The sequence below is a fragment of the Lates calcarifer genome, linkage group LG20 (assembly GCF_001640805.2).
Source record: "Lates calcarifer isolate ASB-BC8 linkage group LG20, TLL_Latcal_v3, whole genome shotgun sequence".
Taxonomy (NCBI): domain Eukaryota; kingdom Metazoa; phylum Chordata; class Actinopteri; family Centropomidae; genus Lates; species Lates calcarifer.
Genome location: NC_066852.1, coordinates 3,629,490 through 3,649,618, shown reverse-complemented (window position 1 = coordinate 3,649,618; position 20,129 = coordinate 3,629,490). Strand labels below are relative to the sequence as shown.

The window sequence follows — 20,129 nt, the reverse complement described above, 5'->3', positions numbered from 1 at the left end:
CGGTGAATTGGGGCGCAAATTTATGAGCGCTGACGTACCTGTGCGCTGCCGTCTCTTTGTCCGTCTCCGTTCTCGCTGGCACCGGCGAGATCCTCCACCAGAACCGCGGGGAAGACGCCGACAACGCCGTTGAACTCTCCCTCCCAGAAGCCATCGTCCTCGTGGGTCTCTCTGCTCAGGATGCGGATGATGGCGCCTTCGGGGAACGACAGCTCGTCGTCCGTTTGTCCCGCGTAGTCGTACAAGGCCTTCGCGAACGACACTGCAACAAAAGAGGAGGGAAAGTTCAACAAAATGGCGCCCAAACGTGTTAATAAGGAACTGGTTTGTAGGAGCATCCCTCACCACTGGAGTCTCCGTTGACAGAGCCAGTCGGTAGTTCGGTTTCAGGTTCGGTGGAGTTGCTGGAGGAGTGGGATCGGGCGTCCAGTGCAGCCAGAGACTGCAGCATACTCAGCAGGCTGTTGGAGGACGGCAGCTGCAGGTATTTCTCTGGGACATAGCCGACCTGTCCGCTGCGGTTTCTGGCCTGGAAATACAGAAAATAAATACTGATGATGATGATGGTGAGAAATCCAACAAACAAGCTAAATTCAGCTCTAAACTCAGCACAGCTCAAATCTGTGGAGGTGTAGCTCACCTTGACCCAGTCCTCCATGTCTCCATCGTCAATGACCTCCAAGATTTCCTGCTCCTCGATGGTCAGTTCGTCTGGCTGAGATGCCTGGAAACAAACAAACAAGATCAGTCAGTTTGTTTGTATAAAAATAAGATGAAGAAAGAGCTGCATTTAATCTCCTGTAGGTCAACGACCCTTCAAACCATGTCTATTATCTTGGTCGCTGAATTCTACATCCAAGAAATATTATATTTGCTGTAATAAAATGATTTTCAGTACGTGGCAGCGGCCAGCAGGGGGCACAATTTAACTGTTGTTATGACGAGTGCAGTTCTGCTTTCTGTTAGTTCAACTTTAAAGGCTCTGGAGGAGGATTGTTGTTGAATTGTAGAATTTATTCTTGGAGGAAAAACACACTTTATTTAGCAGCCTGTTTTCTGCCATAGGCATTTTCAATATAAAACAGAAAAAAAGCAGCTGAGAATCTGGAGCCATCGAATGTTGGTACCTTGTAGGAGTAGAGCACTTTGCAGGTGAGTGGATAGTTTTTCAAGGTGCTGGAGGGACTGGAGCTGCTGTCGTCCAACACCTCACCACTGTCCTCCATCTCCTCCTCGTCCTCTCGCTCCAGATCTGCCGTCCCCTGCAGAGACGTAACAGACGTTAACTTTGTCTGACGCAGTAACAGATGTTATTTTAGTATGTGTGCACTCGTGGTTTGTGGATCTTACAGAGAGCGAGGGATCGTGGGTACTGAGGTTGTTCCAGCGCTCGTTCTCCAGCTCCTCCATCACCTGGTTCATCGCGCTCTTCAGCCACGTTTCCACGGCGACGCCCGCCTGCCTCAGCAAGTCCAGACGAGCCTCGGCTTTCACCTTCACAGTCTAAAGCAAACAAACAAAACGTTATTGACAACCAGAGACGATACGGGAACGAGCTGCAACAAAAGTCAGTATGTCCTTCATTTGCGAGACTCGACTGGTTTATTTTTTTTAATACTTTGTGTGTCGAGCTTTATTTCTGATGACAGATTCAATCCTCCAGGACATGGACGACACCAGTCTCGAACCAAACAGATTAGATGTGAAATCCTCAAAAAAAATGAATTACGTATAAATAATTTGTACTCTGAAACAGAATTTATCCCACAGTGAGATGCTTACACTCTCTCCGCTGAAATGATAAAAACCCTGCTACTCATACACTGTGTTATGGCTTTAACTAATAATTATCTTTATTTTTGACTCATCTGAATTATTTTTTCAATTAATCAATTGATCTTTTGGTCTAGAAATCACCAGAAAACACTGAAAAATGCATTGTCCTAGGCGTTAAAGAAACATCATCCTTCGTTTCTTATTTTCAGTCCAGAAAACAAGGACATTTAATTTACTATAAAAGGAATTACAAACTCATTTCAGTGCCTGAAACTATTAAATGTTTAAAATAATACACTGATTATCAAAATGGTTAGAGATTAATCTTTAAACTCTCCACTGAGCTCCAGGATTTTTTGACCCTTAGATGCCATTTCACCTTTTATCCAGTAGGTGGAGCACTGGAGCCGTTTTAAGTGATAATTGAGAAAACAGAGAAACCACTTCTTACTCAAGAACAACACACACAGATTCATACGTTACCTCTGCCCTCCGGAGACTCTGCCGGGCCACCTCCATCTTCGTCTCCAGCTCGCTGTTGTTCTGCTCTGACGACTCCTGCGTCCCGTATTCCTCCAGGGCCTGAAAACAAATCACAACAAACAAACAACAACAACCACCAGACAATTATCATCAATCATCCAAAATAAAGCACAGGGCAAAGGATGGAAACTGTCCAGCAACAACAGAGGATGTTTGATGGAGAGTGACTTACTTCCTGGAATCAGAAACATTTGATCCAGGTGTAGTGGAGACTCAACGTGACGTAGTGATAAACTCTTTAACCTGTGTTTTACTGCTTCGTCGTCTTTTCCTTCACACATGGTGGATGATTTTATTATCTCCAGGTTTACTGTTACTATCAAACTGACATCACTTGTTCCGTTACAGTAAAAGACAAATTCCATTTCAGTGACTCAAGAAACCTGTTGGTCATTAACAGGAAGTTTGGCAACTTTATAGGAAATACAACAACGCATTTTATTGACAGTAAGCCTCTGACACGTCACTGTATTTTACCCTCGTCCAACATAAACATATATAAACAAAGGATTACTTATTGAGGAGTGTGTGGGGGAGTGTTATTTATAATCACTTTTTCTATTTTAATTCAGATTTTGTGGCATATTGTGTGTTATCTGTCTTTAACATCTCGATCAAGCTTCCTGGTTTAATAAATGGGTTAGAGATTAAATGTCAGTTTTTGGTCTCTGCATACATTTAAATACCTGTAGCAGTTGATATAAACAATAAAAAAACAACACTCCTTCCACTGTCAAAGTTCATGTTACCTCAGCTTCCCTCTTGTTCTGTTCCTGGTGTATCATTTCACCGTTGCACAAGGAACTTATGATGAGGTTTAATAAATAATGAACTGATTTATGGCCTGACAGCATCCTTGGCAGGTTATTTTCTGCTCTTTACTGCTTTATACTGATGGTTCTGACTGATTTGTAAACAGGTCACTGTTTGAAAAGTCACAGACGGAGCAAACAATGTCAGTGATGTTGCCTTCAGGGGGTGAAAACTGAGTGGACCGACCAGAGCAGAGACAAAGAGACTTTCCGTTCTTGATTTAGGAAGTTTCACCCACTTCTGTTGCCTCTTCTTGTTTCATATTCAGTAGAATCCATTCTTCTTCTTTTTATTCCTGCAGTGCTTCCTGTGCACAGCTGGCTATGTCACTTATGCACATATCACATCTGCAGTTTATTTTTTATTTAGCATGAGATGATGCTTCACCCACTTTAAGCTTTGAGTTAGTGGATGAGTGTGTGAAGCACTTCATCTTGACCTTCTCTGGAGGTTTTATATTTTTGTTACTTGTGATCATATTAATAAAAAAAACCAAACCTATTGTTTTTTAAGCTCATTAAATAAAAAGTAACACTAACATTTGAAGAAATGATATTTTTTTGTCTTTTTTTCTGCAGGGTTTGTATTTGTTTACTTCTTTTCACTTCAAAAATCTGCAAAATATGTGATTTTCTGCATATTGATGTGCACTATCCCTGTTAAATAAACCAATAACTAACAAAATAAACAGATAAAGGCAGCTTGCTTCATTAAGTGTATAAGATATGGAGGCACTGTCTCTGCGTATGATGTTATCTCTTGGTTCGATCTGGTTCTCACCCTCTGCGTGTGGATGATGCTCTTGTACTCTCGGGCCACGCGGCTCGCCCATTTCCTCGCCTCTTTATCCAGGCTGTGCTCCTCCGCCGTCCCACTCTCCTTCTGCAGCTGCATCACCTACAAACACAGAAAGACAAGAGAGAGAGGAGAGCTGATAAAGGAGACGAACAGAACAATACTTAACCAAGATAACAGAGATATTGTTTATCGAGCTGCTGATATATGAGGGCTGACACTGACGGGTTTGTTCCAGTCAGCTGTTGTACAAACCTTCACAACATCTTTGATATGTTTCATGGAAGAGATTGCTTAATATTTGTTTTTGAAGGACGTACTATGAGCAATCCATGTCAGAGGGATTAAAATCCTGGGAGAAAGCAAACAGGTTTCTCTGAAAAATGACTTTATTTGTCACAATAAAATACCACATAGTGTAAATTTCCTCACACAGAAACAACTAATACTCTGAAAATAAAATGTTGCTTAATGCACTTTTAATCAATGCCATGACCCTCCACCCTCCCCCCCTCCAGAACGTCTTTCAGAGGCCCCTGTGGTTTCCTAAATACCACCAGTGTAAGTTATATTTACCATTGCTCTTACGGTGATGTGGCAACTTCCTCTTTACATATTACATGGGCCAGGTTTAAGAAGTGTATTGTAAGGAGGATATTCACAGGACTGGAGCTTGAATGGAGCATCTGTCTCAGCATCAGCACCATTAAAAAAACATGGAAATGATCCCTGAAGTCTCATAATATAAAGACACATCAGGTGGCTCTCAATTATGTAAGAAGGAGGGAGAAAAATCTGTTTACACTGAGAAACACTGACGAGTAAACAGCTCAACTCAGTCCATGAAGACATGTTGCTGGGTCAAAGAAAAACCTCACATCTCCACAGAACAAGGAAATGAGGAAAATAGTGTTACATAGTAGAGTGGAATCAGAGGCACAAGGGTTGTAGAAGTGTCCAAAACCTCAACAAAACATTGAAATCTTTAAACCTACATGTTAGCCTACAGACTGTTTATACATCCAGCAGATACGGAGCAACATTATCATTCGTTTAGAGCTGTGTTTCCAGCCAAACAAACAAACAAAGTCTAATTTAACTCTCTTTTCTTGCTCTGTTTTGGTCTCTACCAACTCCTCTAAAAAAAGGTGGAGAGTTGGGAGTTGAACCAAAATCATCTTTAAGGATTTTGTTGTTGTTGTTCGTTTCTTGTTACCATTTGCTGGAACAACCCAAACTCTTATGGACATTACTTTCATTTCCATTAAAATTTAGAGTCTCAGATCTGGTGTTGTGTTCACTGACAGCTTTTTCTCCGGGTGGAACTGGGTCAAGATTAATAATGGGAACATCATTGTCCTGTACCAGAAACCTTTAAAAAGGCCATTAAAAAGGATGACAAAGTTGGATACAAAGGATATAGATGGACAGATTGTTGTAAAGCGAAATAACAACTCTTGAATCTGCATGTTTCTTCAAGCAACTGCAGCTTCTGAGCTGACTGGAAGTGATGATGACTGGACGGATATGGGACTCACAAAACAAGGCATGCAAGGCACATCCTGAACAGCTGTTTGAAGGTGGAACAGCTTATGATGAGCCGGTGAGATAGTCGTCTATTAAACCAAGGTGGACGGGGATTAGATTCAGATTTTCTCCTTAATTAAAGATGCAGTAACTGATTTTTTGGCCACTTGGGGGCAGCAGAAACAAGCTGTGACCACAATAATGGCACATGATCATGTATAAATTGGTATGGTGCTTATTTATAGATAAGGTTACAGAGCGACATTTGCTTTCATATGGAGTCAGATTTCTAGACACCTGGCAAACTTAAGTTGGATATTCACTGTCTGTTAGCTCAGTTTTTTGTCAGTTTTTAGAGCATTTTCACTGCTGCAGCCAAAAACGACACCATGAGAGCCGTAAGAGTCAATCGAAACTGCAAATTTATGCTGCGTTCCATTTACATCGGAGGTCAGAACGTTACCTCAGAGTTGACGGCGTTCCAGTTGAAAAGTCGGAAAAATATGGATGCTCACGGAGTATAGACAAGTTCTACTGCTAATGATGCGAGTAGCAGCCATCTTTGATTCTTACGTCAGGGTTGGTGGGACTTTCTGCGCTGGAAATACGACTTCATCACAAACCTGACCTGAATAAGCTAAAACTCATTATGAAGCTCTGCAAAATCCGAGGGGAGCTGCAAGTCCAGGTTCATCGCTATGAGCAGCCCCTTTCACACGGTCATCAATATAATAAAAATATGCGATACAGCTACTTTAAGATTAAAACACATCCCTAAAATTTGAGTTGAGAGGTTTCCACATGACAACAGTAGTGTGTGTGGAAAAGGCTGGGGTGGAGAGGGTCAGTGCACTCTGATGAGGCCCACTCACAATGCCTCCTTTTCACAGATGGGCCGTTCACAGGGCCCGGCCTACCTCCTGCCCCTCCCTCCCAGTTCAGCTCTATTCCTTACCGGATCCCTCTGTCTGGTGCAAGTGGTATGGGGAGGGAGGGAGGGAAGGAGGGAGAGAGGGAGGGAGGCTAGGGCTCTCCACCACTAATGTTTTCTTTAGGAACAGGCTGCTGCTTGTTTGACTTCCAATGAAAACAACGCCAGCGTTTGCAGTTTGAACAAATTGTCCAGTGTTGTCCAGTGGAGCGGAGAAGGCCGGAGCAGAGGAGAAAAGGACCTGTAGAGCTAGAGAGCAGCTCTGGAAAGACGTATGTGTGACAAGGACTCCATTACTTTACATTACCTTACATCCACATACAGCAACCACTAATAAATCAGCAGCAGGTACGCACACCAGGGGCGTCTTAAAGGCTGATAATAAAATATTTTTGGATGGAAGTCGACATTTATGCTGATATTTAACGTTTGTTTTATAGAGGGCGAAATGTGCAATAAAAGACCAGTATGGGAGGAAAACTGTCAGAAATAGATTTGAGTCCACAAGGAGACAATAAATGCCTCGGGAACAGGTGTGCAAACGTGCAATACAGAACAGATTGCACTTGAATTAGGGCCCATGACTCAGGTGGGATTTGCTAAGGTGCGTAGGCTGCTGTAGGCTGCAAATTTTCACACACAAAACCAGACTTTTATAGCCCCAAGGAAGCTGGGAGAGCAGATTTTGATACTCCCACAGCAGGAGAATCAGGCTGTAAACAACACAGCATTAAAAAACACACATGGGGTGACTTCAGTGGGGGCCTGTAGCTTCAGATACTGGTAAAAAATGATGACATCCAATCCAGGAAGTTTTAAGTAACAGATCCCTGAATTTTAAGGCTTATCAGATGCCACAGCACTTTACTGGAGTTTATAGCACTATGAGAAAGGATTTTACAACCCTTGAAAGTTGTGACTGGGGCACTATTTCATCATGTGTTGCAACAACGGGGTGAACAGTAGTTACGTCATTAGTGTTCATGTAAACTCGAGTGTGTTTAACTGGCCATTGTGGCACTTTGCTGGATGACGTTGCACCGTTTTTTCTTTTTGGGGGGCTGCACCTTTCCACACAGTGCCAACGTCAGTCTGAACAGGATTTGATTGTAGTATATGAGCCACTGACAGTAATTTGCTACGACTGAAATCAACTCCTTCTAGATAATGATTCAAATAGGAGCAAATACTGTGTGTTTGCCAACTGGTCAAAGTTCATGTCCCGTTGTGCATGAGGTCTTTACTTATGTTCCTCTGATGCTGCTTGAGTCTTTGAGACGTCTGGGTTGTTATATTTTAACGCAGAAAAGGCTGAAAGCTTACACATAGTAAATGGATATCTACCTAGAAACTCCATGTATATTCATTTCCACATATGGTGTATTATTACTGTACAGTAAAATTTAGACAGCTTGTAACAAGGCTCAGAGTTCCACGTCTTGAAATTAACCTAAAGCATTTATGGCAAAAATGTATATAGCGACAACTACTGAGAGTTTGAGACTAAAAAACAACTGTATGTGGCACTTTCCAAGGACAATTTAAATGTAAAACTCACTATATTTCACATATATCCAACCATAATTGACATTTAACATTAAATAAGAGCAGCTGAAAAATCTATGTGAGTACTAGACTCAGCTACAAATTAAAAGCAGGGGTTATCTGTTGGACAGGTTCATCTAATTCCTCCACATTCTTCAGTCTTATGCAATCAGAGCAAAGTATAAACAAAACCCCCAAATAGTCCAGCAGTAAGGAAACAAGATGGTACATCTGTAAGAGGGAGATAATCTCTGTTCCTGTGCTGAATGAGAATACAAACTAATATTAGCACTGATGATTTTCTTGGCATTTTTGTACAGTGGAGAACAACACCAGGAGTGTACAGCCATGCTAGCAGCTGTGTGAGGCTGTTTAATGCTAACATGCTAAGCTAGCAAGTACAATGTTCACATGTTAGTTTAAGTGCAAGAAATGCTTTAGGAGCATTTAAAGTTGAGGAACTGTATTATCAAATGCATTCATCTTTATTGGCGCCTCTTGGGAACATGAATGTCCAGCTACTCCTGATCTGAATCCAAAGCAGGGATCTGTGGCCACATCCCCACTCAGTCATCAGGACGCCCGTGACCTATTTGTTCCACTTGAACTGATTTAGTGTAGTAAACAAATTAAACTGTCAACTGTTGGGCTTTGTTAACACTTCTGACAGTTTGCACACATTGACCCAACTCCTCCTCCAGTCATTGTATTGATTATTCGCTCTGCCATGTCTCTCCCACATCATTGTTTACAGAGATGTGATATTAGAAGGTTATTTTAGCAACTTAAATGCGAGACTTCCAACATAATCAGCTCTTGAGATGTAAAGCTGAGCAGACTGACAGTGGGAGAAGTGGATTTTACTGCAGGAATGAAAAACATTTCTATGGATGCTTTGATACTTGGTCACAGTGGAAAACAGCTGTTGTCCTCCACGACAGATTAAGTAACAGTACGGTGTTGTCTTTGTTGCCATTAGTGTCTCATACAAAACAAAGACAGCACACACACACACATATGCTGCCAATGTGTTGTACTCTTCACACTTGACATTTTACGCCTTGAGCCATAAATAAATGGAACAATAAGAGTTTAGGATTTACCGTATCAGAGTCGATGGGCTGGTACAAGAAGTCTGGGGCTTGCTGAAACATGGAATTCTTCTGTGCAAACAGCTGCTGGTGAAACTCCTGCAGTATCTACATGAGTGTTTTAAGGGAAAAGATAAAGGACATGTTTAAGTTTTAAGCCAAGAAGGAACAACTCTATGTGCACACGTAATTCAAAATTCAAGGTTTTCCACATGTAACTTCTTGTATTTACTGTGAAAGGTTGCTCAGTGTTTCCAGTTTCACGGCAGACCAGCAGCAGTTTATGCAAAGCTGACAAGACTGGACAGGCAGGGCTAATTAAAAATAATGATCTGTACGGGATGTCCCACAGTTTTAATGTAACTTTATCTGTAAAACTTCAACTCATTTAGAGCTGCTGGACAGAAATCTGAAGAGAAACAAAGACTTCATCTTCATAAAATAAGACAATGTGTAAACTTGGCTGCTGGAAGTAGCTTATTTAACCAAATCTAAACATGGAACTAATTATTGATTATGCCCAATATGTTTCATGAAGGCAGCAGCAGATGTGTTACAATAGTCAGCTGTGAGTTTATTATTATTTCTGTTATGTCAAACAGTAAAATCAGTGTAATATTGTAGTGACAGTGTGTCCGAAGCTTCTCCAGATAAAAGGGGGCAGAATATTCATAATGCTTTCTGTAACACATAAAAAGATAAAATAGTAGTACACTTTATCACGTCTGTTAGGAGTTTCTTATTCATTCTCATTCATATTATTTCTTATATCAGTATGATATTACAGGGACAGTCAGTGTTTTCAGTTCTTCCTTGAATCTCTCCAGATATCAGGGAACAAATGTTACTGAAACCAGTAACAATGAGAAAACACACACGACTGTGGCGTTTCTGCACGTCACCACAGGTTTATCGAAGTGAAACTAGGAGGCTACAGAGTTAAAGAATGACACACAAAAAAGCAAAACAAAGCATTTTACAAAATAAAGTGCCCTGGGAGAGATAAGTGCATCAGATCTAATTAAATCAAAGCATTATCACTATCATCAAACAGCTTTTATTCACTGCTTTGAAAACATATTAGAAACATCCAAGAGCTATTATGTTGTTCCCATTAGAGCAGTGGAACCAGATGGGGGAAATCGTATTTCGATTTTTTATTATGTCGCAAAGTGAAATAGTATTAAAGAAATAAACACATTCATGGGAACTAATCAAAATGTCACATTACACATAAGATCTGTTTTCAGAGGGAGTGGTGTTGACACAGGAAGCACATGGGCTGAAATGAGAGCTCAGCTGAAAACCACTGCTTCCCCCTCTCTAATGATTTGTTCATATTCTGGCCTGTGCAGAAACAAAATGCTCCCCTCCAGCTCCAGAAAGAGAGAGAGAGAGGAAGATGACCTGAACAAAAGCAGACTGAAAGAGGCCAGCGGCTCAGGAGCGTGTAACCCAGGAGCACCCAAGTAACTCAAACCATTTCAGTTAATTAGCAGTCGACGAGACGAGCGGAGTTCAGCTCCTCCTGCGTTCACAACGACCCTGAGAGATACTGATGGGTTAGAGATGTCCTGAGCCCACTGTAGGGTCGGTATCAAGGGCTGATCCAGGCATATTTTAATGGATCTGTATCCGCTAAAGTAAAGCTGAGCCTCTTCTTACTGTATTTGTCTTTTGCCTGTTAGAGGCACAGAACTTCTACTTTAACAGCTGGACTTCACAGTGCAAACATTACATTGCAGATGTGAGTGAAAATTAGAGTTTAAATGCAAAGAGTTACCTGAGTGCACTGGCAAGAGTGACTCTGGTGACTCAATCAACTTATCACTACAGCTCTCGTTAATTCCATGACTAAGATGATGAAAGGCCAAAGTTTAATCATGGAATCTGAAGAATCGACAGTGGATCGCTCAAATAAAAATCTGATTTAATCAGAAAATCAATATTTTGAGGACTGGTGGTCGAGTGTGTTTGCAGACTTACCCCATTTGAGCTGTTCAGGAGCTGGTTGAAGGTGTTGTGAACAGTCTCGTAAGTTTCCAGCTCAGTCTGACACAGTGACACCAGGTAATCTTTTACCTGCTCATAGATTTTGCCATCTAACACCTGCAGACCACCACAGAAACATGTTTTTAGGTTCACAGTGCACGTCTACATCTCACCATCCGCCCTCCTACTCTGAGAGTGAGTCCTCACCTTGATGCAGTCCATGAGGTCTGTGTCATAGTAGCGTTGCTGGTGAGCGTTAGCGGCTGCTAGCGTGAGAAGATAGTCGTTTCTGGCATGGGTGGCTTTGGAGTTACACTCGCTCCTCTTGGCTTTGAGCTGCAACACAAAAGTTCAGACCTGCTGACGGACTGCAGCACCAAAACATCGTGTAGGATTTTTGGATTGTAAAGATTTCATACCTTTACGCTCGCCCTCTGCAGACTGGATCTGGACTGAAAGAGACTTAGCTTGGACCTGAGGAGAAAAGACAAAGGACACTGTCTGATGTTCTGTAATAAGACTGAGCAGTGTTTATTTGTAATATTTTAAGTTGTAGCTTTATATATGAGCAGCATGGAGGACTGACTCATTTTCATGTTTTTTTCTAGTCAACAAAGTACAGACACATTCTCCAAACGGAGGGAGAAAAAAGGAAGAGGGCTCGCTGTTCACAGAGGGCTTAAAGTAACATAAACAGTTCTGTTGAAAAGACACAAAACTGTCCAGGAAAAAAGATGAACACCAAACAAGATGACAACTAAGAGGCAACAAAAAGGAGGAGGTTTACAAGAGCTTAAGTATCAGAATTACAGCCGACTTTCTCCAGTCGACTGACTGTAACATCATGTAAACGAGAAACCTGGTTCCTGTGGACGGCTTAAAGAAAACAGGATTCATATTTAGCAAAATAAAAGCACCAAAAATTAAATTTTGGACTCAAATGAAAGATTGAGATTATGAAATCTTAACAATGAAAGTTATTCATTAAATTTCTTACAACTTAACAATAAGAAAAAAAGTGAGAACACAGCTGCTGACATGTGCAGTGGTGTGATTTTTCTTTGCATGTATCAGGGGAACAATCTGATTATTTGTTAAATTCATACACTTTTCTCTGTCTTTGTCTCAAAGACACAAACAGAAAAGAGCAAAAGTCAAAAAGCAGCATCTTCTATCACTACTACTGTTAAAATATGAAAACCATGCCTCCAAAATTTCTGATAACTGACCTGCTGCGTGTAAACACAGATTTACAGCAGCTGGGTTTTCACAGTGCACGTAAACGAGTTCTGATTACCTGAGTAACCTGGTTTCTCTGAGTGACCTGATTACTTAAGTGCATGTAAAGTGCACTTATTGAGATGAGAGCATTTACAGCTTACAACACACAGAGGAAGTGTCACAACAGAGAAAACAGTGAAGTTATTTTGTGTGAAAACAGATGCATATAAACATCTTTGAGTAAAACAACTTGAACTTTACTTTCTTTCACCATAATGACCTTGAGTCACCGGCGGGTTTAATTATACAGGTATTTAGAGGGCTGGGACGAACACACCTGGAGGTTAACACACAAACAAGCCACTTCTGAGAGTCCTGTTTGTAGTATTACCAAGTGCCAATCCAGCAAGTAAGCCTTTCCAGCAGCTAAACTTCACCTGAGCTGTGCCTGGGCTCAATAATAAACTTTCCTGACGGGGCAGAAAAATGTCTGAAATGTGGTGAGTCAAAGTGCCAGCTGTTCATGTTGTGCCAGGACAAAGTGTTGAGAATGAGGGGGAGAGGAGAAACCTCCCTCAAACCAGCAACAACAACAGGAATGTTGGCTGTTTGCTGGGCTGTAACTAACGACTATTAGTCCCCCTGAACTCAAAAATATGTTTTGATTATTGTCACTTTGCTGTCTCAACTTCGCGAAGGATGAAAACTACAACTGTGCTTTCACATTCATCTTCTGAAGACGGAAAGGGAAGATTTGGGACATCACAACTAGTTTGGAAACCAGCCGAGGTTCTTACACAAATGAGAAGATGTGGAAACATGAAGCCTTCAGGGCACAAACACAGAATGGACTTTTTTGTTTTGAAATGACAAACATTTGCATATTTATAAAGTCTGGATTTTCCAATGAGGAAACCACCGCCTCGTGGTTGTATGCCTCCCTCTGCCAACCACTGTAGTTGTGGTTAATTAGCGTGTGAATTCTTGAGTTTTGTCAGGTCACAGTGACAGTGACCCATGACCATCAAAATCGAATCAGTTCATCCTCGAGTCCACGTGAATGTTTGAGCCAAATTTAAAGAGATTCCCTCCAGGCAGTGCTGAGATATTGTCTTCAGGAGAATGGGACGGAAAAACTCTAATTCAAAGCAGAGAACTTGTTTTTCTCAAAATGTTTGTGTACGGGATCTTTAATAGATTAATTACTTTGGAGTATGAAACGTCAAGAAATAGTCATGACTTAACCACCAAAAAAATCTCAAGTTGATGTTTTTAAATTCCTTGTTTTGTCCGACCAACAGTACAAAACCCCAAAGATATTCCGCTCATTATGATTTCTGACAAGGAAAAGCAGCAAATCCTCTCATATGAGCAACTAGAACCATCAAATGTTTGGCTTTTTCACTGAGACGAGTGACTGTTTCAGCTCTGTATAACGTTATTTGCTCTTAAGCACTTCCAGTGACAGTTTCACATTCAACTGATTGGTGGTAGAGCTACAACAATTAGTTGATTAACGGTTTTGACGCCAAAAAAATCATCAGCAATTGTTTCAGTATATGATTAACTGCTGTTAAGTGAATTTTTAAGTTAGAATTCCCCCGATAACGTACTTGGCGTCCAGCTCTGCCTTCTCCCTGACGGCCTGCGCCATCGTCTCCGCCTCCTGGTATTTCTTCCTGCTCTTTGTCAGCTCCTTCACCGACTCCTGCAGCTCCGCCTGGACCACCGTCAGCTGCTCAATACACTGAGGACGGCAAGTTTAGACAGACACAATTTACATGTGTGCAAATTACTATTCCCACAAATATGCAAACAGCTTTTAGTCATATCTACAGAACACGCAGCACAAGTCGTGTATAATGGGATGTGTTATACAGGAGCTATGATGGCATCTCCTAAAAAAGGGTGAGGGTGAACAAGAGCGGCTTTGTAGGGCTGACGGCAGTGGAACGTGGCCAGCAGAAACCAGAGAGCAGAGCTGGTTACGTTTCAGCACTGAGTCGAGGCAGCCTCAGAGACTTGACTTCCAGACGAGCAGCGCTCCAAAGTACCAATACTGATCATTAATGATAAGAGCAGCTGCTGAGTGTTGATCGCAGTGTTTATCAGTAACACGCTGGTTGTTTCCCACAGGAAATGGCTCTGAAGTGACACTGACCAGAGGACAAAGAGCATGTCTGCTGCTGCTGAGACTTTTACTACTAATATTAACTATTATTATGACTTTAAGTGAAGAGTTTAACTGATTTAATGACAAAAACATCATCAGCAACCATTTCAATATATGATTAATTGTTGTTAAGTTACTTTTAAAGTAAAAACAAATGTTTTATGGCTCTGCCTTCTCTAATGTGAAGATTTGCTGAACCTGCGCTAATGTAACCCTGAGTTCCTGTTTTTCTAATATGTTACGTAGTTTTTACTTATTTAGACAATATTAATGTTATGATGCTAATTCAGACGTGGGAACAGATGATTAGCTTGTTCTGCTTCTGTAAACACTGATTATTCTCTCTTTTTAAAATAAAATAAGGATTCTGTCAGTACCTGGATATGACTGCTGACTAACAGATACTGTAGGAACTGTTTAGAGCCTCCAATAAACTGGCTCGGCTGATAAATTGGCTGATATTAGCTCTAGATAAATCTGTATTAGCATATATGTCTGCTGATAAATAACAAAAGACTGCAGTACAGATACGTTTTGTAACAGTGTCAGCATCTTGTGCTGTACATTTTTTTGGTTAAAGGAAATTTTTGTTACAGTTACTGTGAAGTAAATTTAAATCAGCTTGTTTAAAGCTCTCAAAATTAGATATCAATGTCAGCAGGCTGCGGCTCAGTTACCTGACAACACAAACAGGGAAACATGTAAATAAGAAAAACCCGAGCATGAATTTGGCTGCACTGAAGCACAGTGTGGGTGCTCTTTGTTTTTTTCCAGGGATACATGAACAATACCACAAACACACAGATGACTCATGAATCACCCGGATAATCAAACGCTACAACACCTTCTGCATCATCGTATGTGAGATTTACTGGAGCTACTTTCTTCCTGTTGCTATTTATGACACAGAGAAAAAAACTTCCTACACATTCACAGCTGATTGATGGTTTCTTTGAATGAAAAGGACACAAGTGACCTGAAACCAGAGCGGGCTTGTAAGGTCGAGCTGCGTTACCTTCCTCAGCTGCTGCTCCTTCTGCAGTCTGGCCGTCTTGGCCGGATCGGCAACCTGGACTTTGTAGTTGTCGCAGGCGCTGATTCTGGACTGGGTGACCTGGACTGTGCCCTCCAAATAGGCCCTCCATACACAATACATGTTCCTAAAGGAAACACAAACACAAACACATACTGTAGCTGAACTACAGAGCTTGATGGTTCATTTTTATCAGCTGTGACTTTATCATTGACAGTCTGAGCCGACAGACTGTGAGGATCTTATCTGATGTTAGTTCCTGGACAAGGCCTCGGTGTTTTGGTGTCAGGTAACGTCTGGCTACAGGTGAGCTGTGTGTTGGTTACAATTTTCAGCATTTTTTAAACATTTCTGTTCTAACGAGTGGACAAATCAGAGCTGAAGCAATAAGGCAATTAGCTGATCAACAGAATAATCGCAATTGGTAACTATTTTGATGATTTCTTTGTTGTTTCCATTGGTTTTCAAGGAAAAACAGTGAGAAAAACTGGTTTTGTCATCTCACATGAGAGAGTTTGCTGCTTTTCATCGTCATGATTCAATGTAAACTAAATGATATTTCATGGATAATCTGATTAATGGATCAACTGGAAAAATAATCAGATGATGATCAATAATGAAAATAGTGGTAATTTGCAGCCCTGAACTCAGTTTAGCATGTTAGGCTGTTGTGTAAGAGCTCACGGTTTAAAAACAGAGGGGAGTGTGTCATAATTTCAATATCAATTCATTTGCTAATTATTTTTTAATTGAGTATTTGGTCTATAAAACATCAGAAAACAGTGAAAAACATACATCACAGGCCTGAACAACAGTCAAAAACTCAAAAATATGCAATTTACTATAATGAGGAAACAAGCAAACTGGTGAATTCTCACATTTGAAAACCTGATAACTTCTCATTTTTGCTTAAAAAATAACCTAAAATGATTAACCAATTAAAAGTTGAATAGTTGAACACTTTCCTTTCGCTCGACTGTATTGATTAACCTGCTGATTGTTCCTACTCTAAATAAAATAAACATTTGCTGGTGAGAGGTCTTTACCTGTGATCTGCTTGTTCCTCTATCAGGCTGTCCGGCCATTCCCTCTTTAGATACTGATTTGCCAGCTTCTGCAGGGCCTGGAGCAGAAGAGGAGAGAGACAAAAAGCAGGGATGACCTTTCACCTTTGACACCCAACACACATTTCCTGTGTCTCATCTTCACACAGGGACATGCTTGAAGGACTGTGACCCCCCATGACCTTGTCCTATAAACCACTGGGCAAAGCCAGAGCGTGAAGACTGAAGAATGAGGAGACACTTTATTCTCTCCTCCAGTAAAAAACAACTTTCCTTCAACACGAGATACAACAAACTAATTCAACGCTGCATGGACTCGTTCACCTGTTAGTTTAGAGGTTGGCTCGCTTGCTGGGTTTTTTATGCTGACGTAGGCTCGTTTTTAAGAAAAAATGTAGTTCATTTAGACCACATTCACCCTTGGAGATATATTAGGTTGCTCCACCTCGGGCTCAGCGGTGAGGTTAACCTTTGAAGAGCCAAAATAGTACGAGCAGGACAGAGTAAACAGCAGCAGGAGAGACAAAAAAAGGAGGAGATATCTGGTGTTTCTGAGTGTATGTTTGGTTTGTCAATGAAATACACTTCTGCTGAAGAAAAGCATTAGTACTCTTCACTTTTAAATACTTTATAAATTCATTATATTACTGTGTACCACATGAACTAAGGTCTGCGAGAGCTGTATCTTCTAAAAACATATCTTTAGGTTGAAAATATGTTGTTAACAGGTAAAACTGTTATGTCCATTACTATTATATATAGTAATAATGATGCTTTTCTACCCTATTCCCTTTTTATTGTGACATATTTATCCTCTCTAATAAATAATCAGTGAGACAGCTACTGTCCACACACACTAACAGCTAAGTCTTTATTAGACTGAAAGAAGCAACGTTTCAAAATAACAACATTAATTCAGAATAAACCAGCATTAAATGACACAACAACAACTCCATGCCAGCATTTACCCAAGTTATAAACTCAGGAGGAATATAAAATTAGTTTTGTTGCTTTAAAGTTTGTATTTAGTGAGAGTAATGGGGCTTAAACTGGATTTTTGGCGAAATTAACACAAGTCAGAGTGCTGAGTGTTGATCTAGTGGACAGATAATAACTTAAATACGAGGGGAAAATGCATTTCCTTCTCATGATACCAATTTTATTTTAAAAAGAGACACCACTTCTGTATGTTTTTGTGCCTTTGTCACTCAAGTGATTTGGTCTTTAGGCCCCCATCAAGTGCACATCAAGGAAATGAGCCCATCTATCCTTCCTCTGTCCACTGTGAAAAGACGAGCCCTGTTATTCCTGAACCCGTTGGTCTTGGTGATCCTGGTGCCAGAGCTTCAAAGCCGCCACAAACCCGGGCATTGTGGGGCTCAGATAGAGAGAGGGAATCGCCAAAACCGAGCTAGCTTAGCGGACGCGTGTGAATGGTGTGATGGGGACAAGGGAGGAGGAGGAGGAGGGATGCGAGGATGGCAGAGGAAGAGCCCTGCACAGAGGAGGACATTTTATCACACTGTGTGATTTGAATAGCAATCGGCTAATGGCTAAAGCAGCTTGCAGGTGTAAGAGACCCAGAAAAAGGCACGTAAAGAGAAGAGATCTTAAAAAAAGGAAAAAGAGGGGGTTGTAACGAAAGGGAACGAAGTGTTCCAGAGACACTCTGACCCACTTTGATTCAACCATTGGCAGCGGGTGTCCAATTGATCACATAACTAGCAGGCAGCTCAACCCAGACACACAGGACACCAGCAATGAAGATGTTTTCTTCATTCTACAGCTGCAGCAAGCATCTATCATCATTATAAGTTATTTTCTCCATGAATCTGTTAATTGCTTTGTCTGTCAAATGTCAGGATACTGAGAAAATGCCCTTTACAATGACCCACAGCCAAGATAATGTCTTTAAATATCTCGTTTTGTCCAATTAACAGTCTGAAATCAAAATATATTCAATCTGCAATGATATTAAACAGAGAAAAGAAGGGAAACGCACACATTTAAGCAGCTATTACTGGCAAATGTTTTTGTATTTTCGACTGAAAAGTGACTCAAGTGAGTAATCAACTACTACTATATCTGGTAATTACTACTTCTGGAGTTATGACAGCAACAAGTCAATTTCCAATTCCCCTACAAATGTTTTTCTTTAAATCTATAAATCAATTGTTTTTCATCCACATGTCAGGAAATAGAGAAACACACCTGTCGCACTCTTCAAACGACCAAGCTGACATATTTTATTATCTGATCGAGTCCAAAACCAGAAATATTCAGTTTACTATCATATAAGACACAGAAATGCAGCAAATCCTCAGAATTTACTGCTTTACACAAATGAATGTTTGGTATATTTGCTTGAAAAATGACAAACAATTAACTAATAATCAAAATTTTTGCCATTTATTTTTCTAAGTTTCAGCACATCTTTCATTGACCTGTCAATCAGTTCTCGACTAATCAATGAGTTGTTTGGTCTTTAAAATATCAGAAAATGGAAAATTAAATTCCAAAAACCCAAGTTAATGATTTATTTAGTTTAATATAACAGGGAACTAAATATAAGGCAAATATTCACATCTGAGAAGCTGGAACCAGTGAAAATTTGGCATTTTAAACTTATAAAACTTTAGCCAATCATTTAACTGATTTTACCAGGCTTTAAGATATGATGAAATGAGGAAACTATATTGAAATAAACTAAAAACTAAACTGAGATTCACCAAATACAAACATGATTTCCTCAAAGATCATCAGATATCATCTCATCCTGGCTCCTGTAGAGGACTCATGACATTTATTAAGGAGGTTTGGACAGAACTGTGTTTCATTCTGACAAAGTCTGAATTTAAAAACAATGGTTTGACTTGGGCATGCATATCCAATAAAACACACATGCACAGGGTTACAAAAGCTTGCCTGCAGGCCGATCCTGACCCTCCTCTGCACATGCTCGAAGTTTAGTGACTATTCTCTCTGCTGCTCCTCAAATTAGGTGACTAACAGTTAGTGGACGTACATATTTTTAAAAGCCTTTCCATTGTTTATTCTCTCCCCCGGTCGGCTTATAAACCAGCTGATAACTACAGCGACGATTCGGCTGCCAGACACATGCTCGCAATTTGAAATGGACGATGCAGCCAATCAGGAATTAGTCCAAGAGGGCGTGTACCACAAAAAAAAACAAAACGATTTTAGTCCCAAACACGGTTCAACTGATGGTAATAATTATGGATGAATTTTTCTGCTGGATCAATGAAATAATTGTTTTTACAGTGCTCTCCAGGGTTCTCTCGTGTGCACAGTTTAGTGTAATGCGTCTAACTTGTCTTTGCTTGTTCAGAGACAATGTAAATCTTTCATGCAAGGTGACATGATAACATGGCCCGAGTCCAAACATTATAAATAATGTACAAACAGGTATCAAGAGATTTTCTGCAGCAGGAGTCAGAGAGAGTTTCCACTTTTAGTTTCTCCTCACAGGAAAACAACCGTAATCAATTTAAGGTGTATGATTAACCTCATGTGTGTGAATAACCCCATGAGTCCTTTTTAGATACATGTAATGTATTTAATTTAATGTATTTAGCTCAGGGGGGTGTTTCATAAAGCAGTAATA

At 40.5% G+C, this 20,129-nt stretch overlaps 1 protein-coding gene across 1 annotated transcript in view; it reads right to left on the bottom strand.

The window, feature by feature from the left end:
• Window positions 1-20,129, bottom strand: part of LOC108893439 (F-BAR and double SH3 domains protein 2) — a 31,677-nt gene that overhangs the window by 3,499 nt on the left and 8,049 nt on the right. Inside the window, exons 4-17 of the mRNA XM_018691468.2 lie at window positions 16,487-16,563; window positions 15,423-15,567; window positions 13,848-13,981; window positions 11,433-11,487; window positions 11,221-11,349; window positions 11,008-11,130; window positions 9,034-9,129; window positions 3,913-4,029; window positions 2,260-2,358; window positions 1,351-1,503; window positions 1,128-1,262; window positions 641-724; window positions 346-529; window positions 39-262 (exon numbers count right to left, since the gene is read on the bottom strand). Of these exons, the coding sequence (XP_018546984.1) occupies window positions 39-262; window positions 346-529; window positions 641-724; window positions 1,128-1,262; window positions 1,351-1,503; window positions 2,260-2,358; window positions 3,913-4,029; window positions 9,034-9,129; window positions 11,008-11,130; window positions 11,221-11,349; window positions 11,433-11,487; window positions 13,848-13,981; window positions 15,423-15,567; window positions 16,487-16,563 (1,755 nt within the window). The remainder of the gene's footprint in view (window positions 1-38; window positions 263-345; window positions 530-640; window positions 725-1,127; window positions 1,263-1,350; window positions 1,504-2,259; window positions 2,359-3,912; window positions 4,030-9,033; window positions 9,130-11,007; window positions 11,131-11,220; window positions 11,350-11,432; window positions 11,488-13,847; window positions 13,982-15,422; window positions 15,568-16,486; window positions 16,564-20,129) is intronic.